General features: G+C 45.2%; 3 protein-coding genes across 3 annotated transcripts; 1 reads left to right on the top strand and 2 right to left on the bottom strand.

Moving 5' to 3' along the window:
* Positions 1-68: 68 nt before the first annotated feature.
* On the bottom strand, positions 69-2,829 carry nipsnap3a (nipsnap homolog 3A (C. elegans)). Its single transcript, XM_026183999.1, has 6 exons — positions 2,524-2,829; positions 1,099-1,306; positions 844-1,005; positions 610-759; positions 445-531; positions 69-361 (listed from the first exon to the last, which is right to left on the bottom strand). The coding sequence occupies exons 1-6, from the start codon at positions 2,587-2,589 to the stop codon at positions 285-287; spliced, it is 750 nt and encodes a 249-aa protein (XP_026039784.1). The 5' UTR covers positions 2,590-2,829; the 3' UTR covers positions 69-284.
* A 596-nt stretch (positions 2,830-3,425) lies between these two features.
* On the top strand, positions 3,426-8,481 carry noa1 (nitric oxide associated 1). Its single transcript, XM_026183987.1, has 9 exons — positions 3,426-3,687; positions 4,297-5,271; positions 5,796-5,960; positions 6,028-6,138; positions 6,419-6,510; positions 6,811-6,942; positions 7,668-7,784; positions 7,862-7,979; positions 8,061-8,481. The coding sequence occupies exons 1-9, from the start codon at positions 3,429-3,431 to the stop codon at positions 8,300-8,302; spliced, it is 2,211 nt and encodes a 736-aa protein (XP_026039772.1). The 5' UTR covers positions 3,426-3,428; the 3' UTR covers positions 8,303-8,481.
* A 2,131-nt stretch (positions 8,482-10,612) lies between these two features.
* On the bottom strand, positions 10,613-20,408 carry rest (RE1-silencing transcription factor). The gene is made up of 6 exons (XM_026183960.1): positions 20,223-20,408; positions 17,632-17,911; positions 16,357-16,929; positions 16,068-16,228; positions 15,871-15,954; positions 10,613-13,677 (listed from the first exon to the last, which is right to left on the bottom strand). Exons 2-6 carry the CDS (start codon positions 17,874-17,876, stop codon positions 11,822-11,824), a joined length of 2,919 nt encoding a protein of 972 aa, XP_026039745.1. The 5' UTR covers positions 17,877-17,911; positions 20,223-20,408; the 3' UTR covers positions 10,613-11,821.
* Between the last annotated feature and the right edge of the window lie 7,383 nt (positions 20,409-27,791).

The raw sequence follows: 27,791 nt of genomic DNA, 5'->3' as shown, positions 1-27,791 counted from the left end.
AATATTTTTTAGTCCCAGCTTTGTGGAAAATAATTCCATCCATGAGCGGAAAAACAGTCCACAGAGTCTGAGAGGCACGTGACAGTTTATTTTCACACTTTGAAACTTTAAAGCAGCCAGTCAGTTAACCTAAAGCAAAGATAAGCCCCGCCCACCTTTTAGCTGTCGCCAACACTTGCTGCTGAGCACGTCTGCGTCTACAGAGGCCCAAGTAGGTCAAACTAAAGATCAGGTTTGCATGCTAAACTTTGTTCTGGGTGAGAGGCGGGCATCAGGACAGGAAGTTACTTCAGAGGCGAGAAAGGACACGGCAACATGAGCTGGTTCCTCTGAGAGTCCAGATTGACGATGTTGTTTCTCACTGAAAGACACAGATTATCGATTATTGATTAATGTATGAGGGATTTTTGTCAGTGTGCGATGTCATGATGGGCGGAGTCTCACCTGCAGCCACCACTCTGGCATCATGGTGAGCTGTGTGTCGGATTTCAGCTCTATGGTCGGGGCTCTCGAACCACCAGAGGGCGTGAACTGACGAGATGCACACAGTGACATTGTCAACCACTCACAGTCCCATGATCACTCACAGTGACATCGTCACCTCAATACCTCTATTTTGCAGTCCAAACTCGCAGTGGAAAGCTCCTATCAGCTTGCCGTACCCAGGTGCATCATGGGCATTGATAGCGGCCTGGAAGGCCTTTCCCCAAACTGCTGGTCCACCAGGACGCATCTGGAAAGAAACCAGCTCGTACACACCTGAAACAAACAAACAAAACAGGTGAGTGTTGACCAGCTGGGGATGATGTCACTGACACGTGAAACACAGAGGGCGGGGCTTACCACCCTCTTGCAGCGGACTTTGCAGGCGGCTCCAAGGAACCATATAGGTGACTTCGTTGTCCTGTGACGTCAGCATTGGTAAGGCCTTGGAGAGGTACTCTGACACCCAGGCGGGATCCTGAGCGAGCGTCGCCCGGACCTCTGCCCGCTGGGCGTAACTGTCTGAGGAGTGGGTAGGGACCCGTTACCTTTTAAAAGCTCCATGAAGAAGAAACACCTTCATATTGTGTGAGAGAAGAAGAAACAGGTCCTCACCATACTTCCATATGTGGAAGGCCTTGTTCAGGCCACCGTACTCAACGCTCCAGTAGCCGACCAGCTCGGAGTGGGCAGTGCGCAGGTGGATCTTCTCATTGGTCAGCTTGAGGAAGGCGGCATTCTGATCCGGGAGGATGCAGTAGGTGCGGAACTCATAGAAGGTTCTGTGTTTCTGCTGGGGACCGGTGCCGAAGTGCGCACGTGGCTGCAGAGAGGAGGGAGGAGTGCAGAGGTCTCACTCTGACAGAAAAGAAGGAGCATGGAGTTCATCGATACTCAAAACACATTCTGGTTTCTGTTGTCCTAAAATCAGCGTTTGTATGATACAGCAACAAGAACACGCAAGCCAATCAGCAAACAAAGAAACACATTTGGATCAAAAGGTCTGAATCATGGGCCAATGCTGCTGGGGCACAAGTCAGGGACCGATCGCCATTGGCTGGGTCACCTGAACGAGGACATCTGATGTCACAGGACTGAAACACCGGATGACTTCAGGAAACATCACTGATGATGTGACTGCTGAAAGAAGTGTACAGAAGTGTGTACAGGGCTATACTCCCTCATAAACTGACAGGATGAAGATTAACAGTGTGAATGGGTAATTTTATAATAAATAAGCAAATGAGTGTGTACCATCAGACTGTCCTTTATCTAAATAAAATTGGGGTTGAGGGTCATGAAATTATTTCTGTTTACCTAATATCACTAACTCCTCTGTGAGATGCAGTTTTTCAGCATAACGAACCATCTAAGGCTGGAACCAGAACCACAACCAGAACTGCTAAAGCATGTTTAAGGTAGCAGGAAGTCATTTGTTTGTTTGTTTTTTTTGTTTTTAATTTGTCAGAGATGTTTCTTATTTAACCACTCCCCTTCTCCCATGCCTTTTTGGGTCCCACATTAAAAAACTCAAAACAATCTGTTTATAAGTCTGTATTGGGGGCATGTGAGCCCTTTAATCTGTGTTAGAGATATGACCAGTGTTAGAGGAACATCCAGAACCCAGCATGGGAGGACAGACCCTGATAAAAATCAACACAAAAATGTCGTCATGGAAACGGTTTTAGTTGTATCCTGCTGCCACCTGCTGGGCTCCTTAAAACACTGCAGCTGAGGGATACGTGACCGTGGACCACAGAGCAGGCTCTGTTTGTGTCTCCGTGTGTTCTCGTGTGCGTATTCACGTGAACCCACTGCTTTTCTGCTGCTGGTTAATTTTAAACTTGTGATCTTTGACCCAGATCAAAGCTCAGCAGGTCACACACGGAGCTCACAAACATGAAGTCTAGAGCAGGAATGTGCGTGTGCACAGGTTAAAGTTTACATGTTCCAGCTCGGACGTGCGTGCACTGTCAGGGTCAAGGTGCAGATTCGGTGCACTGACCTGCTGGGCTGGTTCTGGGCTGCAGCTGGACTCACCTGAGCAGCAGCAGCGGGTCTGAGGAGTAGCGCGGCGGACCTCAGAGAGCAGCTCAGCTTCAACATGTTGAGAAAGTGTCCGAAACGAGTGGAACTGCAGAAAGAAAGTCAGGCAGGACGTGTGCAGATCCTCTATGAGCGTGAGGTCTCACTCCTTAGTACTTCCTTCCGCTCCCTCTCAATGAGATGATTCCTATCAGGGTTTTTTATTTTATTTTTTTAATTCTACTGGTCAGTCCCTTGACACTGGCACTGACTCTGCCTGATGTCTCTTCTTTCTTACCTGCCCCCTTACTATCCCTGTGTCTGATTGGACTGATGCACCCAGTCCCTGCTCCAATCCAGCTGCACCACCACCTACTTTACCACCAGCTGGGGTCATTGAATGAGTTACTCAGAAGGCTCCAACCACGCATGACAGTACCTTTTCAATGTACGTGGAGACACGATGAGGGATTTTACATCCACAGCAATCAATAACACATAGGTAACTTGGTTGTAGCTGCTAGCTGCCTCCAGGCTTCTCCACCTAACGAGTAAAGACACAAATAAGACTTAAATACTATCTGGTGACAAATATTTATTGTGAATTGTCTGTGCTAAAGAATAAAATAAGCAAATTAATTAAGGCCAATCTGTAAACACTTTGTTTTTGCTTTTTGTTTTTTAAAGTTGTGCGTCTAAATTTAAGGCGGAGTGAGCTCTCCTGTCTTAACGTCTCAGATAGCAGGACATTATGACGTCACGACTTTTAAAACGTTTTCCATTTGGCTGAATTTATGAATTACTTTATTATCACTATCTCACGCGCAGTGTTTGATTTTTGATTGCTTAAAAAAATAAAGTAAATGTTAAGTAAATTATTATTTTTTATTAAACCGGAACAAAAACAAACCACTAGCTTTATGTCACGTCCACAGGAGGAAGTTGAAGCAGAGAGGTCGGCTCCTCCGCGTGTGCTGAGTGCGCGTGCGGCAGTCGGGATGCTAACGATCCTGCAGGTGTGCGTCCGCCGCCACCTGTGGAGGAGCGCGTGTTCTTCTGCCGCGGGAGCGCAGAGGGGCTCTGGGGCCGCGGGGGGTCGCGGTCTGAGCCGGCCCGGGGTCCGGACCTGCACCGTAGACCCGAACCTGGAGGAGCAGTTCGTGTTTCTGGACTGCACAGGTGAGCGCGCAGGTGCTACAGGGATAAGAACAGGTTCAGCCCAGCAGGTGGTTAGCTGTTCTGCAACAGTTTAATGTGGAGATATCTCTGTTTATGTGTATCTCTGTATATGTGTTTAATATGGAGATATATCGGTTTATCAAAGAGAAACACTAAAATCAAGCACCAGCTGACAGTTCAACCTTAACTGGAAAGTTGAACTCTCCGGGAATAGTTTTTTCTCATTTATTATTATTATTATTTCTGCTGGATCAGTAAAGGTATTAGCATAGCATTACCTGTCTGTCTTCTGCTATGTTCATATGATCAACAGGAACAGACGGGTACTACTAAGAATCTCTTAATAATGCTTTGAATACTCTTTAAAAGCTTTAGACCCTCCTGCTGTCTGCACATTGAGGTCTGCGGGATCTTCCAGGAGTGGCAATGCTATTTTTTAGTGGAATGATTGGTTGGTGGTGGTTCTGTAACATAAGCTGCTCTGGAGCAGGTTAGGTGTGCAATCACTGAAAACCGAGCCTTAAAGCCCCAATTCCAGCTTCAGAGGACAGGTGTCTGCAGAGTTGCTGCAAAGGTGTCATGAGTCTATCTTCTTCTCTCCTGGTTCAGATGCAGATGAGGACTCCAGTCAGGAGGAGAAAGAGCTCCTCCATCAACTGAGTGCCACCACTTCCTCCTCCTCCTCCGCTGCTGCGCCCGGATCATTGGTCGATACTCAGTTGTCCCCGCAGAAACACCTGAGGTCTCTCGAGCGTCAGCTGCAGCTGTTGAGGCATGGCGTCCTGAAGGAGCCGCAGGCAAAGCTGGACTCCCTGATCCAGTTCCATGATGTGGACTTCCCGTTGGACGAGAGCATTGTGGCTGCAAAGAAGAAAAAGAAGGCGGCTGTGGGGAAAGGCGAGCACAAGATCTACGGCACCCCCGATGTGGACGAGCCGGTCAGCGACACGTGCTGCTCAGGCTGCGGCGCCATGCTGCACTGCGCCGCCGCCGCTGTCCCTGGCTACCTGCCCAGTGAGAAATACAAGGTGCTGGTCCAGGAGGGTCGTCTGAGCGGCGCCACCTGTCAGCGCTGCCACCTGCTCACCCACCACCACAAGGCCCTGAACCTGCAAATGCCCAAAGACCAGTACCGGGACGTGGTGCGGCAGATCCGCCCGCACAAGGCTCTGGTGCTGCTCATCGTCGACCTACTCGACGTGCCGGACTCCATCATCCCCGACCTGCCTGAGCTGGTGGGACGCAACAAATACATCGTTGTTCTTGGCAACAAGATCGACCTGCTGCCCGGAGACTCGCCGAACTACCTGCAGCGACTCAAGCGGCAGCTCTCTCAGTACTGCAAGGAAGCCGGCTTTGGCGATCAGGTGACCGACGTCCACCTGATCAGTGCTAAGACTGGGTACGGCATAGAGGAGCTGATCTCCAGTCTGCAGCGGTCCTGGAAGTACAAAGGTGATGTGTACCTGGTGGGCAGCGCCAATGCCGGGAAGTCGACGCTCTTCAACACGCTCCTGGAGTCCGACTACTGCAAGTCCAGAGCCTCAAATGTCATTCACAAGGCTACCATCTCACCGTGGCCAGGTCTGCACCAGACTCCATGTACATTTTCCCCAATTTATCGTATCTTTGTTTTCATCCAGATACAGAGAAGTCCCAGAGCATGATGGGAGATGTTTATGAATTTGAAGTGGCTGCTTCTTAATTCGGGTTGAAAAAAATTCTGTCACAAACAAATCTGTCAGCAATACATTCAAGACAAATGCTACTGGTTTTAGATTTTTAGTTAAATCTATTCCGATCATATTTATTCTTTTGAGTTTCCTGTTTTCCCGTAGAATAATTTAAAGGAGCTTAGTTAACAGTTACTAATGACAGCTGCCCCCACGAGAGATGGTGTCAGAGAGTCTATTTTTATTTTAAGACATTTGGCAATAAAAAAAAAAAATATATATATATATATATATATATATATATATATATCTAAATACTGTTTTAATGATTTAATTCTTCTCCTCTTCAATTATTTCTGATATTCTTGTCTCTTGGTTAAACTGTTGAGTTTCCCATCATCATGTGACTGTTTCCTCCTGCTGTGGTGCATTCAGGGACGACTCTGAACCTGCTGAAGTTCCCCATCATCAACCCGACTCCGTACAGGATGTTCAGGCGTCAGGAGCGACTGAAGGAGGCGTCGCAGCAAAAGGAGAGCGAGCTGTTGCCAGAAGAGCTAAAAAGGCTGCAGTACTTCAGCAAGCAGGGATACTTAGTGGGTAAGTGGTGAAGGAGCAGGAAAGACGAGGAGGTGCTTCCTGTCTGAACATGTGTTTATCTCTTCAGGTCGCATTGGCAGAACATTCCGGGTTGAAGGATTCAGACCGAATGAGATCCAGTTTGATCCTGACAGCCTGGCATTTGGAGAAAACGAAGATGGCGAGGAGACCACGACAGGTGGGCGAACTGATGCAGGAATCTGTCGAAAGCATTTTATGAGAATCCAAAAATGTTTAAGTGATCATTATTGAAGCTTTAATTAGTGGTTATCTTGCTGTAACATGCTTTACCTTCTTCCTGTATTCAGACTGATATTTACTTACTCCACAGGAGACTCCATTAATGTTCTCTCCCATATAAGCCTCCAGTTGTGATGCTCATAAATTATTAGAAGCCTTATAGAGTTTTACTACACTGCTGATTTGACCTTTGACCTCTGTGTGACGTTGCCTTCCAGCTGCCAGCAGGTCAACTGAGGAGCTGAGTCACAACGAGCTAAAAGACGCCCACTGGCTGTACGACACGCCGGGAATCATGAAGGAGCTTGATGTGAGGCTCATTTTAATCTTCAGGCTTGGAGCTAGTCCTTTAAGAAGACTTTCTTATGATTGGCTACCCTTCGTCCCAATTATTGTAGTCACCTGAGTTCATTCTCTAAGCAAATATCTCTGGAGTCACCCTTACACTTTCATTAACTATAAATCAGTGGCAGAAGCTCTGATTTTACATGTTAACTGTAAATGCCAGCCTCCACACAGCAAGGGGCACTGCTCCACTGAATAGACTTCTCCTCAGTGTGTTCCTGACATTGGATGTTCACAAATCTTTCTTTTCCTCTCTCTTTCTCAGATTCTAAACCTGCTGCATGAACAGGAAGTGAGGTTGGTAGTTCCCACCCAGGCCATTGTCCCACGAACGTTCGTTCTGAAGCCCGGCACGAGTCTGTTTGTGGGAGCTCTGGCCAGGATCGACTTCCTGCAGGTGAGAAGAAGAAGCTGAACAAAAGAACTGAAATCCAACTACTGTGGCGAAGAGTGAAAAAGAGCAAGAGAAGCAAGCTGTTAGTCAGAGTGGAGGAGCAGCACCAGTGAGAGCGGACTCCATCTCCACTGAGGTGGATGAGCTAGTGACTGTAGTCCTCGAAGTTTGGGGGAGGGGGTAGGGCAAGGCAGAACAAGGAATACTTTTGGATCAGAGTCCAACAGCGGGATGAGGCTTGCTGGAGAGGCCACTGAACGTATTCTTCAGTCATTTATTTATTAATGAGTACAGGTGTGGTCACCTGTACCTGTGGGTGTGAATGTCACAGTTGGCTGGGGAAAAAATTAAAGGGAAAAATCCAAAATAAATTTCAAACTTGTCAACCTAAATCTTTTTTTTCCTTTGAAGTCTTTACAATAATTCCACTTTGAACAAAGAACACTTCAAGTTTCTGTTATCCTGACCACACCAACGAGCCAGTATCTGTTTAAATTAACCCAGATGTTGTTAAATAAATTGATACATTCATGATTGGAGATGTTTAAGGATTACAAATATCACAGTGGCACATGGACGTAAGCCTGGGCTCTGAAACGGCACCACTGGTACTTGAACATGTGGATGTTCCTGAAGCAGCTGCTGCCACAAATAGAAATGAGCTCTTTGGTGCTTCTGAGCGACTAATAAGTGATTGATAAGCTGCTGATCTGCGCTGTCCTCCACAGGGAGAAAAGTCCTGCTGGTTTTCTGTCGTGGCCTCCGATCGGGTGCCGGTTCACATCACTAGCCTGGAAAAAGCCGACAGCATTTATGAGAAACACGGTGGACACGTGCTGCTGGGGGTGAGTTGCATGAGCCCTGCACAGTGCTGCTTTCGAGTGCTTGTGATTATTAATGCTTGTGTGCGTGCTGCGTTCAGGTGCCTGTCGGAGGCTCGGAGCGCATGAAGGAGTTTCCTGCATTGGTTCCTCAGGAGTTCAGTTTGGAGGGTCGGGGTTACCTGGAGGCTGCTGCTGACATCAAACTGTCATCTGCAGGTAAATTCATAAACATCACCTGCAGCACCTTCAGTGTCTCACCTGCCTCACCTGCCCATCTCTCGCACTGTCTCTCTGCAGGCTGGGTGGCTGTGACAGCAGTGGAGGGCGATCAGCTGCTGTTGAGAGTTCACGGGCCGCAAGCTGCAGGCTTCGGTTTGAGGACGCCGTCGCTGCTTCCTCACGTCATCTCTCTGAAAGGAGAACGTATCCGCAAGTCTGCTGCATACAAACCAATGAAAGCCGTGGGTCTGCTGCACAGCGGACTGTCGGCCACCGGAACCGAGAGGCTGCAGGTGAAGAGGAAGAAGAAGAAGAACTGAGCCAAGGGTAGAGGATGTGGAGGAGGCGCTCTCACCACCAAGACTCTCTGCAGGTGGTTGTAGCTCCACATCTAGAAGAACTGACCTCTGACCTCAAGGAATGTGATTCTGGATCAATTTGGCTTTGTTGGAGGATGTGTGTCGTTTTGTTAAATAAATATACATATTTCATACTGTTATCGTCAATGGCGTTTATACAGCTGTGTCTTAATGTTCTGACAGTGACAGGCTGAAATTCAGCCACAATAAATACGAAGTTATACTATCGAAATAAAATTAAATTCACACTTTTAAACCAACGTCCTCACAAACTGGGCCTCCAGTGCCGTTTCCTCACCTCTTTATTTGTGGTTCTGAAATAATTCACTTGTTTCCCCCGAGAAACTCCTGTTTCTTTCACTCTTTCTGGTAGACTTTAACCTCCTGGACAGTGTTCATCATTTGTTTTGTTATTTTCAGAGCGTCTTCTTTGAAATGGTTTATTTTATTGATGTTGCTCATAAGTGACATTAGACTTTGTATTTCATTAAGTTGTATACTAATTTTCCCTGAGCCAGTTCTGCTAAAGGTCTATTCCTGGTAAAGGGGAGTTTTTCCTTTCCACTGTCACCAAGTGCTTGCTCATAAGGGGTCATTTGATTGTTGGGGTTATCTCGCTATTATTGCAGGGTCTTTATGCTTGTTGTTGTGATTTGGCACTATATAAATAAAATTTAATTTGTTTTAAATGTAAGGTGTAAAATCAGAGGTCTAGGTGGAAATACCCTCACATTAAATCTTTTTACTATTTAAACTCGTGTTCACAAAAATCTGTTGGGAAAACTGTTAATTTGGGGGGTTTTGGTGTTAGCTGGTCGTGATGCTTTGATTCCATTCTGTGCAAAAACACATCCATGTGTGATATTTTAAATGTTGTAAATATTTAAAGTCACACCAGATTTTCTTTGAAGTCTGATTTTTAGAAATAATGAGGCTTTTAATAGACTCCGAGCTCCGGTTAATTCTGAATATGTTCCAACTTTATTAAAAACGGGCAGACAGATGCTGAAGTTGCTGATAGTGTTTGGAAATCTTTATTTACAAAAAAGCAGAAGAAAGTACGTTACAGATTAAAGCTTTAATCGGTTAGTTTTTAGCTGAAGAGCGCACTCAAGCTACTCACAATAACATCAGACAGTTAGACAAACATTTCTAATTTGATTTAAACCTGACAGGAGAAGACGTTTCATCTTGTTAAACAGGCTGCAAACCTTTGTAAACGATAAAGTTGGTGTAATATTATCTGATCATTTTCATCACTCAGTTACTCTGATATTAAGCTGTACATGGGGCATGGTGGAGGCCAAGGTGCTCAAGTTGAGGCTTCAAGACGGAAACTAAAATACAAAGTCTGTAGAAGCAGGAAGAACCTTCTGATCGCAGTGTGAATTAGCAACAAAAGCGGTTTCGGGACGGACTTTTTGGCTCACGTAAATGTAGTGTCCTCTGAACGCAGCCCCAAATAAATTTTGTTCCTTTCTTTAAAAAGATCATTTTCACCTTTCTGTCACAGTTCAGTTAGGCTTAGAGATGCCTGAGAGCAAGCACTGAGGGCAGTGCTTGCTCTGGAAGACTCGATGAGCCCCAATGGGCTTAATTACAGAAAAGATCAAATAACACCATCCTTATCGTTAAGTTACAGAAACTACACAAGCTGCTGCTGACACAAACCTTTACAAGCAGTAACTCATACACATGATGTCGTTTTCATTTGATAGTAATAAGCCTCTGTAATAATAACAGTCCTCGGATGACGATCACTCTGTACAGTTGGAAAGAAAACACTTTGGCGTCTCCACTAAATGAAAAATAACCCCCCAACCCCTAACCATTAATGGAATTTAATGTTTTACTACAGCTGGTGTAATAACCAGATCTTTAATCAAAGCATTCACAAACTGGTACCAGGGCCACACTAAGGGGAAAAGGGAATTTTGAGAATAAAATTCATCTTCCTGTTGGCGCCTCTATAATATGGGCTGTGCTGACAAATTTGCACAGTCTGGTGAAAAGTATCCGGAATTCAGCTATTCCAGTTAGGCACATTTGAGCAGACTCAAATAGCTGCTAATGCACAGATGCAAGAACATCAGTGGTCACAATAGTGAGAGGCCACCACAGGAAACGGTGAGACACTTAAAGTGTTTGATCCTGAAGGCGTGGGGCTCAGGTGCTATGTGGTTTGAAGCCTGCTCAACACACACACACACACACACACACACACACACACACACACACACACACACACACACACACACACACACACACACACACACACACACACACACACACACACACACACACACACACACTTTTTTTGTGGAAGCACAAAATAATTGTGTGAGCAGGTTTTCATCCTTTCAAAAATCTGGTTATTTTAAGTAGACTTACTATTTAGTTTGGTTTTAATCAATCTTTTCCATAAAGTAGCCCTAACACTAGTCCCTAACACAAAAATAGCATATTCAGACCAAATGCAAAGTGAAGTTTAAGTGCAGCGTGATTACAAACAAAGTTTGGAAAAGGTTGTGAAGAACTGAACACAAATTCAACAGATTTGCTTTGAGCTGTGTCGATTTTCCTGCAGACTGTCCATTTACTTCAAGCCAGAAATGGAGGAAAAGCCAGCTGCTAAATGATAAGGAGAGTAATCTTAGGACTTCATTTGAATGTTACATGACTCCAGGTATTGGTGAGGTTTATTAAGAAGCAGTCATCCCACTGGCTATTAATATATGTGATTGTGAAAAGGTCCAAAAACAATCCAGCGACTCTGCTTCAGGTTTTGTTTGAACACACCAAAGGAGAAAAGCATTTTTCTGCAGACTTGAACCTTCAGACGACAAATATAAAAACAAATGAGAAGAAAAGCGCAACATTTCAACAGCTGATTGTCAAAGGCACTGAATGTTTTTTCTTTAAAAAAAAAAAAGGGGGGGAAAAATTCCACTTTTACACTAGAAAATCTTTCTTTTTTTTCCCTACATGGAGACTTCACGACACTGACAGGTTTAAAAAGGTCTCCAGATGTTCTGTGGAGGTCATGAAAATTGATATGATGTTAAAATTCATTGTATGTGCAACAGCAGAGTTGAGGTGGACATGATCTGAGAGAGAGAAAAGCCAGTGTGTCGGCTCAAACTGACCCTACAGACCAGACCAGACCAGCATGTAAAAGTTCAAAAGGGTCTGAGCACCTAACATAGCCCCCGACGCCTCTTCCAGGACTCCACAGGAGGAGGCGGATTCTGGAAGACCTTCCAGAATCCTGGAAGTCTTCAAATCAGCAAAACAAGAGCAAATCTGGTGATAACTGAATAGAATCAGCTGCTAAATTTAAAGAGTTGGTGCTCGGACACCAAATGATGAGACATTTGTTCAGTTTATACGTTTGTGCAGTCTTATTTCACACAACTGGAGTGTCTGCACTTTAAAGCAGAGACGGGTCCTAAAGATGCACAGTGTGCTGGATACAACTCCTCATTTCTGGGAACTGCTGTCCATGTAGTAGACGTTCACCAGGTGGCGGTTCAAGTGGCGCCGATACTCCACCTCCAGGGGGAACGTGCGGTCGCAAAAGATGCACATGTGACTCTTTAGCTCAGTAGGAGTTGGGATCTCATCAGTGGGTGTTTCTGGGTCATTGGACATCTTAGTCGACCCGGCGCCGTTGCCATTGAGGCCGGAGTCGTCGCTGCCCTCGGAGGCGCTGTCGCTGATGTCACTCCCTCCTTCGTGGCTGCTGTGGATGCCCTCGTCATCCTCGGGCTCGGTGGGTTTGCTTCGCTGCCCAGGGAGCACCAGAGAAGGTGGTGACTTGGGTTTTAGGAATGTTGGCGCAGGTTGTTCTTCAGCAGGAGAAGGCGTGTCCTCACCGGAGCTGCAGGTGGGTGAAATGTCCGTCTTCTTAGAGTGTTTGTTTGGAGTCTTTTCTGGCTCTGGTGGAGCATGTGTACTTGCGGTGGTTCTTGCTGCAGGGCTGTGTTCTGTTGGGTCGCTGTGAGCGGTTTCCTTTGAGTTGTCCAGATGAGAAGAAACTTTCTGAGCCTCTGAGCATGGACTGTTGATTGAAGTTGCTCGACCCTCTGCTGGCTCCACAGCAGGCTGAGGGGTGGGGGCTTTCTTGTTGGAGCTCCTCGTCTTCTTCTGCTTTGCTGGTATTGCCCCATTGGACTTGTGTGCTGTCAGACTGGACTCAGTAACCTTACTGGTGTTTTGTGAGGCAGGTTTAGACTGAACATCCTCCACAGCTGAGGCTTTCACCCTCCTGGTCTTGGATGGAGTGCAGGGCTTGCTGGAAAGATCTAAAGCCTCCACAGCTCTCCTCTTTAATGCCTTTTCCTTGACTACCTTTTCCTTCTGACCTTTCTCTGGACACTTGTGTTTCTGTGGAGCTTGTTTGACGTGCTCTGCAGTCTTCTCAGACTTCTTTGTTCCAGACTTTCTGGCTTTGCTGGCATTTTTGCTGTCATTCTTCTGATTTTCTTTCTCTTTCTCAGGCATCCCTTTTTGTTCCTCTTTGTGCAGCTTCTGCCTGGCTGATCTTGCCTCCTCTGGCCTTTGTTGGTCAGATTTCTCTCTCTCTGCTGGGTCTTTCTGGGTTATGCGTGCTTCTGCTTGGTTCTGAACAGCTACTTTCTCTGTTGCAAGCTTCTTGGCTCGTCTCTTCACTTTGTTCTCTAAACTTTCTGTCTCCATCTGTATTTCTTTAACAGATGCGTTCTCCACCGGACTCTCAGTGACCTTCTCGACCTTCTTCTGTCTTGTGATCTTTTTCTCTGGTTCCACTTTGTCCTTCGCTTTTGGCAGTTTCTCAGATGTGATGGTTGATTTCTTCTGAACCTTGCCAGGTGTTTCGGTCTGTACCGATTGGCCAGTGCTGGGCCGAGTGTTCTTTCTGATTGACAGATTGATAGGACTCGACTCCTCCTCCCCGTTGTCCATGTCCAGGTCTTCCTCAATGCTGGATGAATCATCAAGCTTATTTGCTCCAGAGTCTGACTTTTCCTCTGCACTCTCGGGACCTGGTTTCTTGACTCGCAGCTTGACTTTGGAAACATCCAGGGCAACATTGCAGCCAGAGTGCCTAGACTTGATGTGATACTGCAGGTTGCATTTCTTGGAGGCAGCATACTTGCAGAGGGGACAGAGAAACTGCCGAGGATTGAGGTGGAGTTCAACATGCTTCTTGTAGTTGCTGCGATCAGCGGTCTTGTACTCACAGTAGGGGCAGGAAAGAGGTTTGGGACCATTGTGGACCTGTCGAGCATGTCGAGTCACCTCGTGTTGGTTGGCTGCCAGGTAGGTACAGCTCTCGCACTTGAAAGGACGCTCACCTGCACACAAGAAAGTGAGGTGTTACACCCTTGCAGTGAAGGCAGTAGGATATAGAAAAGCTTCATGCAGCAGGTGAGTCTGATACTTGAGGATCTATATACGTCAGTAGACTGATTCCTTATGTTTGTCTGTAACTGCTATATGTCTGTATTCACAACCCTGAGGTCCCTTTCTTAACCATAAAGAACAAAAAACACACCATGCACAAGTCTGACTCATCTCTAGTTCAAAGTAATCTCCTTGTGCACCTGTGGACAACTTCCCATTGTGGCTGCTGTTTTTTGAATGAGCTCCATGGTGAAATCGAGCAAACTAGCTTCCAAACATCAACTTCGGTTTAAAGTGGCCACCTTTCAGGCCAAAGATCATCACTGCTGAAGTTGAACGGTCTCCAGCTGGAGCCCATAGACCAAACATTTATCCAACGGTGTGAGGGAGGGCAATTACTGCTGACCAAACCAACAAAACTTTACCATCCTACCCTCCTCACAGAATTTGGTTACGTGGAGATTGGTCAAATTGCTGTTAATGTGCTTTTTGCTTTTTATAGGTGGAGTTTTTATTTAACCTTTTCTCAGCAAATCTATAAATTGTATCTTGTTTAGTAAAATCTGCAAAATTATTACTTTCAAATCATTCAGGTTTATTCGTGTATTCGATGGAAGCCAAAAAACTGAAACAGGATCGTTCATGCAGGAGTTTGAGGATCACAGAAGAGCAGATAAAACTGAAACCACTTAATCAGAGGCCGTTTTCTGACCCCGCTGATATGTTTTCAGATTCATCTGCTCTTCGGTGTGAATGCCCCACAGAGCAACACAACACAACACAACACAGGAGGTGGTAGCATATAGTTCTGCTGTTACCATGTTAGTCCAACAGCGACAGCTTCAGTGAGAGCAACACAAACAGAAATGTTCAGAGTGAGTCAGAGGAACAAAAACAGAGCGAAAACATCAGTGATATTAATTCTACTTAGTCCTATCATATATCACTAATATCACCATGCTACATCTACTAAAGTACAGCAGTGTGAGCACTAAAACTACTGTAATACTAATACTTTAACAATTTTACTCTCGGGTCTTGAATATTCAACTATGAGCTAGATAAGAAAGAAAGGTACATTTCAGAATCTAGACCAAGGGTGTCAAACTCGGCCGTATTTTATAAATATGGGACAATCCTGCTTTCAAGGGACAAGAAACTACTACTACTAGGGCTGCACGATTAATCGTTAGAAAATCGCGATCTCGATTCATACTTATGTGCGATCTCATTTCCAAATGACAACGATTAAAAAAAAAAAAAAAAAAAAAGACGACGACGATTGTACCGCATTTTGATCCGGGACGCACTCTGCATGAAAACAAGCGCTCACTCTTCCTGCTCAACAAATGACAAGGGCGGAGCCTTATACCACGTGATACAGAAGCTGTGCCGTGTGAGTTAGCAGGGAAAAAACAACGGAGAGCACGTCAGGGATGACAAAAAAGTGACAGGAGAAAATCCGTTCTGGTCAACCACCCAAACACCAATAACGGGAACCTTATACAGCGCTTCCCTATACACGTCGAACTCAAAGAAATTATGGAGGCTATCACTTATCACCTGACCAAAGATATGGCTCCCATCAACACTGTGCAAAACGAGGGATTTAGGAAAATGATCAACACCCTAGACAAACGCTACACAGTGCCGTCCCGCAACTATTTTTCTATCGTTGCACTACTTGCTCTATACACGCAGTGTCGAGCAACGGTGGAGACGGAATTTCAAGCAGTTCAACATTTTGCAGCAACAACAAAACGTGAGACATTTGTTGTTTTTATGGTTGTTTATTGTTTTTATGTTCAGTCTCAACTGTTACGAAGTTGATGTGCAGTTAATAAGTGCAATAAATATTTATACTGGAAAAGAAAATCGTGAGAGAATCGTGATCTCAATTCTAAGCCAAAAAATCATGATTCTCATTTTATGCAAAATCGTGCAGCCCTAACTACTACTACTGCCCTGACAAACTGCCCGGGTCTTTACGCCATCTGCTTAATCCTGGAACAAGTGCCAAACAAAGAGAGCAAACCACTCACTCTGGCTGGCTAAGAGAAACATCGAGCAGTGTTGTACAACTGATTTAACAGTTTACTATTCAACTCTCCAACTGATTTATTAGCCTCTACAGTTAGTTTTACCTGAGTGAGTCCTCATGTGTCGGGTCAGGTGGGTCTTCTGTGAGCTTGAGTAGTCGCAGTATGGACACTGGAATGGGCGAACACCTGAAATAGACAGAAAATAACACTGAGGTCCCACGACTACCTACATACAGACACTTTTAGTGCCTAAAAGACTTCAGACAGGCAAAAGACAGAAACGCAGAGGGTCGTCGTACCAGTGTGAGTCCGAATGTGTTGGATATAGTTGCTCTTGCGGTCAGAGAAGTAGGAGCACTGGCTGCAGGTGTGCAGTTTGCTGGGGAAGTGATTCCTTAGATGTTTCCTCCAGTGGTACTGACTGACGGTGGTGTATGGACACAGAGTACACTTAAACACCCTGCAGAGACACAGCGGCAGCACACACTCGTTACTCAGGTCGGTAAAAAAACTGGTCATTATTTTTCCTGCAAAATGCTGGTATATGGAGGCAAAGTGTGTGTGTCAGTGCACAAGTGCAGGTCTTACCTGTGGTCTTCACCCTCCTTGTTGTGGTGTTTCAGGTGGGCGATATAGTGGTCGTATCGGTTGGTGTTGTAGCCGCAGCGCTCGCACCTGATCAGCCCTTTGATGTCATCTGCATTGGCTGCCACCTCCCCGCCGCTCTCGGCCTCACCACCTGCCGGGTCCTCGGGTGCTTCCGCCTCCTTTGCCTTGGTCTTGCTCCTCCCCTCCACCCGGTTCACCACCATCATCTTGCTGATACTGTGGGTGCTTAGATGATCCACAAACTCCTGCTCATTTTCCGCCTGGAAGTGACATGGTTTGCAGAGGAACGGTTTCTTCTTCTTCGTGCTCTCCGTCACAGCAGGCGGGGTCTCTTTGCGTTTGGCACCCTGGGGAGGTGGTGTTTTAGTGGTGGTGGCGGAGGAGGAGCAGGGCTGAGGCGGGCAGGACAGATCTTCAGCTTTGTCTTCCTCATCCTTGTTCTCATTCTCCTCTGTCCTGTTTCCAACAACCACAGCACGGATACCTGGGCCCAGAGTCTCGGGATACTTCTCAATACCGGCATCTCTCTGATTCTGGTTCTCGTAGCCATACCTGATCGCACACACAGGTGAGTTAGTGGCCAGATGAAACAGGTATCTGCAATATTACTATCAGGTTCTATAGAGCAGGTCTTTCTTTTATTATCAGTAATATCTCAATCAGAAAATCTAGAGCATGCTTTAAAATATTTTGCCTGCTGTGGGCATCCTTTGCACAAACGAGGGAATTCCTCGCAATACGCACTCACAGTTAAGCTGAAATCAAACCAAACTACCCACACTAAGTGCTGCTGGAAAGGGAAAATGACTACAAAAGCAACAACTCATTCTTCATGACAGCAAAAAAGGCAGATAACTCGCTTCTGAACTGGGAGCACATGGGAGCTTCACGGGCTGTCCTCAACTGGAATATGTAACGCCTTTTGCAACTTCACAGGGAAACATAAAACATTTATAGATCTTAGCTTCCTTCATTTTAAATCCAGACTTTTTAATGACCTGCGGGAACCCTGTGTGTGTAATCATGTTTGACCAAACGCAATCTCAACAGAAAAAAAGTGTGATTATGATTTCTGCCATTCAGAGGAGCTGTCGCTGAAGGTTTTTTCTCTTAATGGCAAATATAGAAACAGCTGGATGTTTCCAGGAATAGCAAACAACCCATGAGTTAAAAAATAGTTCCAATGTTTGTTTAAAGTTTCCCTTGGTTAATATGGGGGTCAAGCCGAGGTCGGACTCGTTCTCACTTCCTCACCTGACCACACTCTCGTCCTCGCTGTCCGAGTAGCTGCCTCCCACGGTCTTCAGCTCCATCATCTCCTTCTCACCATCACAGCCACCGCTGCTCTCCCCGGCTGTCACCGCTGCCACGTTTGCCAGCATCACCAACTGAGGGGCGGGCAGCGTGTTCCTGGGCATGTCGCTGAGATTCTGCCCATCCTCCATCAGAGGAACACCCACGGGGAACATATCGAGTGAGAACACAGGCTGAACTGCCATGTGGAGTTCAGCGCTTCACCTAGACACACGGAAAGCTGCAGGGACAACGACACGGGAGGAATATTTTTAATAACTGCGACCTCAGAATCATAACCACATATATGTTTCTGGTTATTTTTTCCTTTAACTTATGTGTAACACTGAACATGAAGAGTTCTAAATCCTCTCTGCCTAAGACGGACCACAGATAACAGTTTTTCTCATGTAGGATTTGAGCACAATCTACTTAATAATGTCCATAATTACAGATAAATGCAAATCTGCAAATCCACACAAGCTCATGGCCCTCATTTCTGAATATTTGAGTGGAACCGTTCCTACCCTGTGCAAAAAAATAATCTACAAAACATGTGGACCGGCTTGTTTTCGCATGTTACTAAATCAGACTCATTCTGAACCAGCAGGCTTGTGCAATCTGCATACTGCCACTACTTCTCTATCACTCCTCTAGTTTACCTCCAGTTGAAGCAGAAGTGGTGACGATGTTTTAAGAGAGAAACCTGCATCGCTAAGGCAAGAAAAAAAAAGGGGGGAAGCGAGGTTCCACTTGATCACTTTCACTTTGGCTTTAGAACTAAAGAAACTCTTGGATGAGACGTGAAACGTTTTCAAGAAATTTAAATAAGTCCACTTGCCTTCTTATAAAGCTTCCTAGGCTAACATGACCTGGATGACTGAGACATTATGGTTTGTTTGGGGGATTTTTGCAAACTGTAGATGATGACCAAAGGGCAATAATAACGACAATAGTTTTATTATTGTTATTAGCAGCAGTTTTCTATTTAAAGACTTGTGCTTTTTCCTAAGAAAAGGGCCACTATTTGTTCTCATGCTGTTACATCTAAGTTTGAGGGTAGAGTACGAACACAGTCAGGTATAAAATTACTGATAAATCACTGGCTTGTGTGTAAATTTTTCTTACTCACAATTTACGCAGTGCATTTGCACAGCGTACTCCTACGTGGAATAAAATGTGTCACAGAAACAGTGTTTGTCTTAACTTTTAAAAAATGTATTCTTTTCCTAGTATTACTAAAACTTTTTAAAAATATTTGTAATACTTGGACTGTATGATACATTTTACTGATACAATGTGTGTTTTTAACTTATTGTAAAAAAAATAAATAAAAAAAATGGGACTTCATTTTATTTTATTTTGTTTAAAATATTTTTCATAGTAAAAAAGCGATTCGTTGGTCATGTTAGTCGCTTAAATAGCTTGGTCACTTGCGGCTTAGGTCTTTTTAATTTACCAATTTTAAATATTAGCGCTTATTACTAATTAATGAGCCTCCCGGGAGATGAATTTGCCTATTATAAAAAAAGAGGAAGTCATTACAGGGTAATTTTCCTTCCTCTCAGAATAAACATCCTGCAGTAAAGATGCTGAAATAACAACTGAAAACTTTCACTGCATCGCTTTGTCGGCCATTTTGAAAGCAGCACCACGGCTCAGTCGACAGCGCCACACAGAAGTCCCTCTGGAAAAACACCAAGTTTAGAGGACCATCCCGCGGGGAAGGAGGCCGCCTGGCAGCTACTTAAACCCCACATCTCACCAACTAAAGGTCAAAGTTATTCAGCAGAAAATAAGCCGAATTTATGGTGGAAAAACAGAAGTGAAAAAAACCTAAAACTCTGCCACATAAAAACACAAATACCTCCATAAATCTGTCGACATCGAATTAGCAGTGGTGGAAGTAAACTTGTTCAGCTGATTTGGATCAAGTTAAATAAGGTCAGAGTGGACAAAAGAAGGAGGTTTTAAGTGAAGGATTAAAAAGTGAAAGTCCAACAATCTGCCCAGATTTAGGATGTCTGGGGACTAACAACATCAGGAACTATTTTCTGTAGAAAAAAAAATCTCACTCACGATTTTTTTTCCTGAGACGTTTGATTAAATCACTTTTAACTTGAACCCATGAGATTATATTTTACTCGTGTAAAAATGGTAGCTGTAAAGCTGCCGTTGTAATTTACAGCCACCATTTCAGATCCTTACGGAGTTTCACCAAACTTCGTTTGCGGAAGCGCACAAGTCGAATCAAACAGCGACATTTTACTGCGGCACTTCGGAGTCGGTCTAAAGTGTTACAGGAGCTTTTCCAGCTGTTTTTCAGCGGCGAATCTGCAGCTGGCAGCCGGGAGAATGTGGGGAAAGTGTGGGTCGATGTGTTAGAGTGTTAGCCATGGTCCTGATCAGCCCCGGACAGCGCCTTCTTCACCGCCTCACCGCCTCCATTTTCCCAAACTGACTTCAACTTTGCAGCCGCTCCGCTCCGACAAAAACCCCGCACAGATGCGCTTTCAGCCCGACACTTCCCGCCCTGCAGCCTGGACACTCACCGGCTCCTCACGTCCGAACTCTACGAAACTTTTCCTGGACTTCTGCTTCTGTTTGTAGTTTTTCTTTCTCCCTTCGACGAACAGCGCACGGAGAAAAGTGAACACAACTTTCCGCACATTCCTCCACAGCGACGCACGACCGTGACGTCAGCACGTCGTTCACACAGCGCGAGGAGGTGTGGAAATCAGTTCCCAATCTTTTATTTTAAAGTAACCGTATTATTTATTTATTTATTTATTTATTTATTTATTTATTAAATAGCATAATTCATTAATTTTATTCACTTTATTTCGATTATTGTACCTGATACATCCAGTTGATTTAATTTTTTTTATATAAAATGTCACAGTTACCTACAAAGATGACTTTTCCCTCATACAGAACAATAAAGACAGTTTTTTTGTTTTGCTTTTTAATTGAAAACAAAAAGTTATACTCTGTTGTTTCAGTGTTGTGCCAAAAAGTAGCCTTGTATTGTTATGGAACTCTTGTGCTTGCTACACCAAATAGCCAGTTCCTGTTAAAAAAAAAAAAAAAAGGAAGAAAGAAAGAAAGAAAGAAAGAAAGAAAGAAAGAAAGAAAATGGGAGACTATAGAAATGTCTGTCTCCTAAACAGCTAATGCAGTGCTCTTGTTAAACTCTTTGAATTAAAGCTGAAAGTCTGTGCCTCAATCACATCTTGTTTTTTGTTTGTTTGTTTGTTATTTTATTTTAAATCCACTGTGGTGTGGACAGAGACAAAATCACAAAATATGTTGCTTCCCCAAATTCTTTGGACATAACTGTACATAGTCCTCACCCTCACCTGACCGTGAAATTTATACAAATTGTAAAACCTCCATACACACCTATCGTTCAACTAGATTATCCCATTATTGATGAAAGTATATGAATCAGTATAATAAAGGGTTAAAAATGCTCACACCACTGATTTCTCAGAATCATTTTTGTTTCAGTCAATCAGGTTTGATTCCTTATTGAATGATTTTAAACACAAAATTAACATCTGAGTATATCAAAACAGTGCTTACAGACTGGCAAAAGCAAAGGAAAAGGCAGATAGTGAATTTTATAGGAGGTCGGATACTAAGGCATGAGAAAAGAACTTGTATCAACTGGCTAGGCAGATATATCAAACTGTAAAGGATGTGCAACAGGTTAGGGTGATTAAGGGCAGAGATGTGTACTAGCACTCAAAATGAGTACTTTGAGTGGAGGATGGATGGTGGAAAGAGTGAATCAGGAAGAGCTGATGATTCGTAGGGAGGAAATGAGGGTAGCTATGATGAGGACAAAGAGTGGAAAGGCAGATGGTCCAGATGACATACCAGGAAATGTCTAGGAGAGAGGGCAGTGGACCTTTTGATCAGATTGTTTAACACAATGAGAGTAGGGAACAGCTGGAAAAGAGCCCAGAGAGGCGAAGGCGTGCTCTGGAGAGGATGACTGAGAAATGGAATAGAAGTGCGTTGGTACCTATTTTCAAGAACAAGGTTCTCAGAGTTTAACAAGAGCAGTGAGCAGTATTCAGTGATACAGGAAACATCAGGGTAACGAGACACAGCTAATTCAAAAAGATGATACCTGGGCATCATTACTGGAAACAAGTGACAGGAGTTACAAAACAAAATACAAACCTTATTTATTTAGATTTTTCTAAAAGGATCTTGGAGCAGTTACCACTTAAAAAAAGGAATGAGAATGAGGAGAGAAAGTGGGGGTTTGGTACCTCTGGGCCTCCATCTGGAGCCTGCCTAACATTAAAAGTTTCATCCACAGTGAGAAACAACCAGCAGCTTACTTACAGGTATTATCACTTCTCCTTCAGTTTGCACAGACGACAGAGCAAAGACTGCCGGCCGAGGAAGACTGCAGGTGCTGCTAAACGCTTCTGGAAAAACATAACGAAACTGATTCCAAGTCCAGCATAAACTTTTAAATTTATGGATGGATACTTGATTTCTTTTTTGCCAGGCAAAAAGCTGTATTGAACATATTGTAACAACAACACAGGCTGACCAAATACAATGATCCATAAATATAAATATGAAAAATAAATATGTCAATAAATAAAAATTATACAAAAAGAAAAGAGAAAAAAGAAAAAAGGCACACACACATATTAAATTTAAATTACTAAGTAATGAGAGTAATTTATAGACTGATCCATTTTGAACTGCTTTCAGAGACTTACTAAACAGGTTTAGATCATTCGTCCAGAATCTGCATTTGTGAATGAAATATTTTCCAATTAAAATTACATTGTTAAGTTCAATTCACGGAGAATCTCCGTGAATCGCTACCTTATTGTGTTCCCAGGGATCCCAGGGGCTATGCTGTCTGGGCGCTTTTGCCCCCTGGTAGGGTCTCCCATGGCAAATTGGCCCTGGGTGAGGGACCAGACAAAGAGCGATTCAGAAGACCCTTATGAAGAAAAAAAAATAGGGTTACCGGGGCCCCGCCCTGGAGCCAGGCCCAGGGAGGGTGCCCGAGGGTGAACGTCTGGTGGCCGAGGCTTAGTCCATGGGGCCCGGCCGGGCACAGCCCGAAAAGGGGACATGGGCCCATCCTCCCGCAGGCCCACCACCCGCAGGAGGCGCCATAGGGGTCGGGTGCATTGTGTGCCCGGCGGCGGCCAGGAGCGGAGGCCCTGGCGGACTGATCCCTGGCTGCCAAGACTGGCAATAGGGACATGGAATGTCACCTCTCTGGTGGGGAAGGAGCCCGAGTTAGTGCGTGAGGTTGAGAGGTACCGGCTAGATATAGTCGGGCTCACCTCTATGCATGGCTTGGGCTCTGGAACCAGTCTCCTGGATAGGGGCTGGACTCTGTCTCAGTCTGGAGTTGCCCCTGGTGAGAGGCGGCGGGCTGGGGTGGGTATTCTAATATCCCCTCGGCTTGCTGCCGGTACGTTGGGGTTTTCCCGGTGGATGAGAGGGTTTGTTCCCTGCGCCTTAGGGTCGGGGAACGGGTCCTGACTGTCATCTGCGCTTATGCACCGAGTGGCAGTTCAGAGTACCCAGCCTTCTTAGAGTTCCTGGGTGGTGTGCTGGAAGGTGCTCCACCTGGAGACTCTGTTGTCCTGCTGGCAGACTTCAATGCTCACGTGGGTAACGACAGCGAGACCTGGAGGGGCCTGATTGGGAGGAACAGCCTCCCTTATCTGAACCGGAGCGGTGTTTTGTTATTGGACTTCTGTGCAAATCACAGTTTGGCCATAACAAACACCTTGTTCGAACATAAGAGTGTCCATAAGTGCACATTGCACCAGGACGCTCTAGGCCAGGGGTGCCCAATCCCAGTCCTCGAGAGCTACCGTCCTGCAGCTTTTAGATGCATCCCTACTCCAACACAGCTGAATCAAATGGTTTGGTTACCTCTTCAGCATGCCATCGTGTTTGGCAAAGGCCTGATAACAAGCCATTCATTTGATTCAGCTGTGTTGGAGTAGGGATGCATCTAAAAGCTGCAGGATAGTAGCTCTCGAGGACTGGGATTGGGCAGCCCTGCTCTAGGCCGTAGGTCGATGATCGATTTTGTAATCGTATCACCAGACCTGCGACCATATGTTCTGGACACTCAGGTAAAGAGAGGGGCTGAGCTGTCAACTGATCACCACCTGGTGGTGAGTTGGATCAGGTGGCGGGGGAGGACGCTGGACCGACCCGGTGCACCTAAACGCGTAGTGAGGGTGTGCTGGGAACGTCTAGCAGAGGCCCCAGTCCGCGAGATCTTCAATGCACACCTCTGGCAGAGCTTCAACAGCATTCCGAGGGAGACTGGGGACATTGAGTCCGAATGGACCATGTTCAGCGTCTCCATTGCCGAAGCTGCTGCATTGAGCTGTGGCCGCAAGGTGGTTGGTGCCTGCCGTGGTGGTAATCCCCGAACCAAATGGTGGACACCAGAGGTGAAGGGAGCCACCAGGCTGATGAAGGAGTCCTATCGGGCTTGGTTAGCCTGTGGGACTCCGGAGGCAGCCGACAGGTATCGACAGGCCAAGCGGAATGCGGCTTGGGCAGTGGCTGAAGCAAAAACTCGGGTGTGGGAGGAGTTCAGAGAGGCCATAGAAAACGACTTTCAGACTGCCTCGAAGCGATTCTGGCAAACCGTCAGGCGTCTCAGGAGGGGAAAGCGGTGCTCTACCTGCACTGTGTATAGTGCTGGCAGAGCGCTGCTGACTTTGACTGAGAAAATTGTCAGGCGGTGGAAAGAATACTTCGAGGACCTCCTTAATCCCACTGACACATCTTCCGAGGAGGAAGCAGAGTCTGGGGATGAGGGGAATGACCCGCCAATTTCTGGGGGCGAGGTCACTAAGGCAGTTAAACAACTCCTTGGTGGCAGAGCCCCTGGTGTTGATGAGGTCCGCCCCAAGTTCCTGAAGGCTCTGGACGTTGTAGGGCTGTCCTGGTTGACACGCCTCTACAATGTTGCGTGGAGATCAGGGGTAGTACCCCTGGACTGGCAGACCGGGGTGGTGGTCCCCATCTTTAAGAAGGGGGACCGGAGGGTGTGTTCCAACTACAGGGGGATCACACTCCTCAGCCTCCCTGGGAAAGTCTATGCCAGGGTGCTGGAAAGGAGAGTATATCCGCTAGTCGAACCTCAGATACAAGAGGAACAATGCGGTTTTCGTCCTGGTCGCGGAACACTGGACCAGCTCTTTATCCTCTCAAGGACACTTGAGAGTGCATGGGAGTTTGCCCAACCAGTCTACATGTGTTTTGTGGCCTTGGAAAAGGCATTCGGCCGTGTCCCTCGGGGTGTCCTGTGGGAGGTGCTGTGGGAGTATGGGGTGTCTGTGGGAGGTGCTGTGGGAGTATGGGGTGTCTGGCCCATTACTATGGGCCATTCGATCCCTATACAACCGTTGCAAGAGCTTGGTTCACATTGCCGACAATAAGTCGGACTCATTCCCGGTAGGTGATGGGCTCCGCCAGGGCTGCCCTTTGTCACCGATTCTGTTCTTTAGGCTGTTAGCCTGTACGTTAGCCTGTTATTGGACTCATCTCGGACGGGGATGAGTCTGCCTACAGGAGGGAGGTTGAACGTCTGGTGTCCTGGTGCAGCCACAACAACCTGGTGCTGAATGCCCAGAAGACAGTGGAGATTATTGTGGACTTCAGGAAGCACACAGCCCCACCCCCCCTGTGTTCACTGCATCATTCCATGTTTGGAACTGATCACCACCTGCACTCATGTATATATCTATCTACTTAGCACTTTTAATTCTTATTTTTATTTTTATGTCTATTTAAGCGTTATATGACAGTATGTTTGCACTAAGTACCGCAGCAATTTCCTAATGTTGTAAACCTGCTCAACATTTGACAATAAAACCCTTTCTGATTCTGATTCTGTTCAGAATTTTTATGGACAGGATTTCTAGGCGCAGCCAAGTGGCGGAGGGTTTTCACTTCGGTGGCCTCGGAATCTCATCTCTGATTTTCGCGGATGATGTGGTTCTGTTGGCTTCATCGGGTGAAGGCCTCCAGCTTGCACTAGAACGGTTCGCAGCCGAGTGTGAAGCAGCGGGAATGAGGATCAGCACCTCCAAATCTGAGGCCATGGTTCTCAGCCGGAAAAGGGTGGAGTGCCCACTCCCGGGTCGGGGATGAGTTCCTGCCCCAAGTGGAGGAGTTCAAGTATCTCAGGTTCTTGTTCGCGAGCGATGGGAGAAGGGATCGGGAAATCGACAGATGGATTGGTGCTGCAGCTGCAGTAATGCGGAGGCTGCACCGGTCCGTCGTGGTGAAGAGGGAGCTGAGTGTAAAAGCAAAGCTCGCAATTTACCGGTCGATCTACGTCCCTACCCTCACCTCTGGCCACGAGCTGTGGGTAGTGACCGAAATGAGCTTCCTCCGAAGGGTGGCTGGCCTCTCCCTTAGAGATAGGGTGAGAAGTTCGGCCATCCGGGAGGGGCTCAGAGTAGAGAAGCTGCTCCTCCACATCGAAAGGAGCCAGCGGGCCAGCGGGCATCTGATAAGGATGCCAGGAGGCATCCTTATCAGATGCCCTCAGGAGGTGTTCTGGGCATGTCCCACTGGGAGGAGGCCCCGGGGCAGACCCAGGACACGCTGGAGAGAGTATATCTCTCGGCTGGCCTGGGAACGCCTTGGTGTTCCCCCGGATAAGCTGGAGGAGGTGGCTGGGGAGAGGGAGGTCTGGGCTTCTCTGCTTAGGCTGCTGTCCCCGCGACCCAGCCCCGGATAAAGCGGATGAAGATGGATGGATGGATTGTTGAGCAAATTTCTGCTTTTCTATTCTGGCCTGCAACCAATCCAAAAGGACTGTATTGTTTTACACTGAATTTTTCTGACTCACTGTTACAAAAATACAGTGATTTACCTGTTCTTTAAATCTTAGTGTAATAAAATCATTAACTGGATAAATTTCATTTAAAATGGTTTAAAATGTTGTCTCCAAATTTTGGTTATCTGATCTGATAGAGATAAAAATATCTTATAAAGATATAGTGTCTTTTAACCTGATTAGTATAATTTTTTTAGCATTAAATGTAATATTTTCATTGTGGCGCAGATCAGGATCTTTGAAATCTCTGAGTGCTGCAGATCTTCGCTAAAGTTTGAGAGAGTGGGACTGTTTTATCAACTTTTTATAGATTTTTGGATTAAAGCGAAGACTGAATTTAAAACAAAGTTCTTGACACGGCCAGACACCACCAATATCATTCATTTATATGTGCTATTGCCCAAACGGATATTACTGAGATTGGTGTAATTAAGAAAACTTTGTTGTTGTATTTCAACATTTTGACCACATGGAGGCGCAGTAAACATTCGTAAATTACCACAGCCCGTTCAGACTGTAATAATAAACTTCATGTCAACAATTTATTATACTTTTTAAGTTCTTTTGTGTAGTTTATATGATTTATTTTCAGATAATTTACTTGGCTTGTAGTTTTTATTTTGTGCCAATTTTTCAATGTTCAATTAATTAATTTCACTTTATTTTATTTTAGTTTTGTTTGCTTAATCGTCTAAATGCATTAATATTAAATTAATGTAGTCATTGTTTTAAAGGTACGTAACTGATTGTCACTTAAGTAACGACAACTCTGTTGTTTGTTTAACTGAAGCATTGTTTGTTGTTGTTTACCTGTTTATTGGTTGTTTATTAAATTGTTTCTTCTCATTGTTTTATTTTGTCTTAATGTACTTTATTTTTATCTCTTATTTTACTTTGTGTAATTCATTTGATTTAAGTAATTTTATTTTATTTTAGTATGATTTATTTCATTTCATTTCATTTTATGAATTTATTTTTTTTTTTTTTCGTCTTCTTCGTTTAATTTCTTTACAGCCTTTAATCCTTAAGAATAACTAGCTTGACTCAGGGAAGATCAATGATTCATAACGCAAATAAAAGATTTGTGAAGTCTGTAGGCGGTAAGAAGACGTCACTGCTTTGTATAACCGCAAGCCAAGTCTCTTCTTCAAATTCACTACCGTGAACTTCCTCCAGGAAAATCGTTGCGTTTGCCTTCAAAATAAAGGTCTGGCTAGGAGCTAAGAAGAGTTTAGCTAATTTTATTCTCAGG

This window comes from Astatotilapia calliptera, chromosome 2 (genome assembly GCF_900246225.1).
Source record: "Astatotilapia calliptera chromosome 2, fAstCal1.2, whole genome shotgun sequence".
NCBI lineage: Eukaryota > Metazoa > Chordata > Actinopteri > Cichliformes > Cichlidae > Astatotilapia > Astatotilapia calliptera.
This window is presented reverse-complemented; position numbering and strand designations above follow the sequence as displayed.

What these genes read in the sequence shown, in the direction of transcription:
- noa1 (XM_026183987.1), top strand. Translation starts at nt 3,429, where the DNA reads ATGTCACGTCCACAGGAGGAAGTTGAAGCAGAGAGGTCGGCTCCTCCG. An exon ending in CCAGGATCGACTTCCTGCAG is followed by an intron (nt 6,943 to 7,667) that starts GTGAGAAGAAGA and finishes TGTCCTCCACAG; the next exon opens with GGAGAAAAGTCCTGCTGGTT. An exon ending in CATCAAACTGTCATCTGCAG is followed by an intron (nt 7,980 to 8,060) that starts GTAAATTCATAA and finishes GTCTCTCTGCAG; the next exon opens with GCTGGGTGGCTGTGACAGCA.
- nipsnap3a (XM_026183999.1), bottom strand. Translation starts at nt 2,589, where the DNA reads ATGTTGAAGCTGAGCTGCTCTCTGAGGTCCGCCGCGCTACTCCTCAGA. An exon ending in AAGTCCGCTGCAAGAGGGTG is followed by an intron (nt 760 to 843) that starts GTAAGCCCCGCC and finishes TGTTTGTTTCAG; the next exon opens with GTGTGTACGAGCTGGTTTCT. An exon ending in GTTTGGACTGCAAAATAGAG is followed by an intron (nt 532 to 609) that starts GTATTGAGGTGA and finishes GCATCTCGTCAG; the next exon opens with TTCACGCCCTCTGGTGGTTC.
- rest (XM_026183960.1), bottom strand. Translation starts at nt 17,876, where the DNA reads ATGGCAGTTCAGCCTGTGTTCTCACTCGATATGTTCCCCGTGGGTGTT. An exon ending in AAGGAGGGTGAAGACCACAG is followed by an intron (nt 16,229 to 16,356) that starts GTAAGACCTGCA and finishes GTGTCTCTGCAG; the next exon opens with GGTGTTTAAGTGTACTCTGT. An exon ending in ACACATGAGGACTCACTCAG is followed by an intron (nt 13,678 to 15,870) that starts GTAAAACTAACT and finishes TCTTGTGTGCAG; the next exon opens with GTGAGCGTCCTTTCAAGTGC.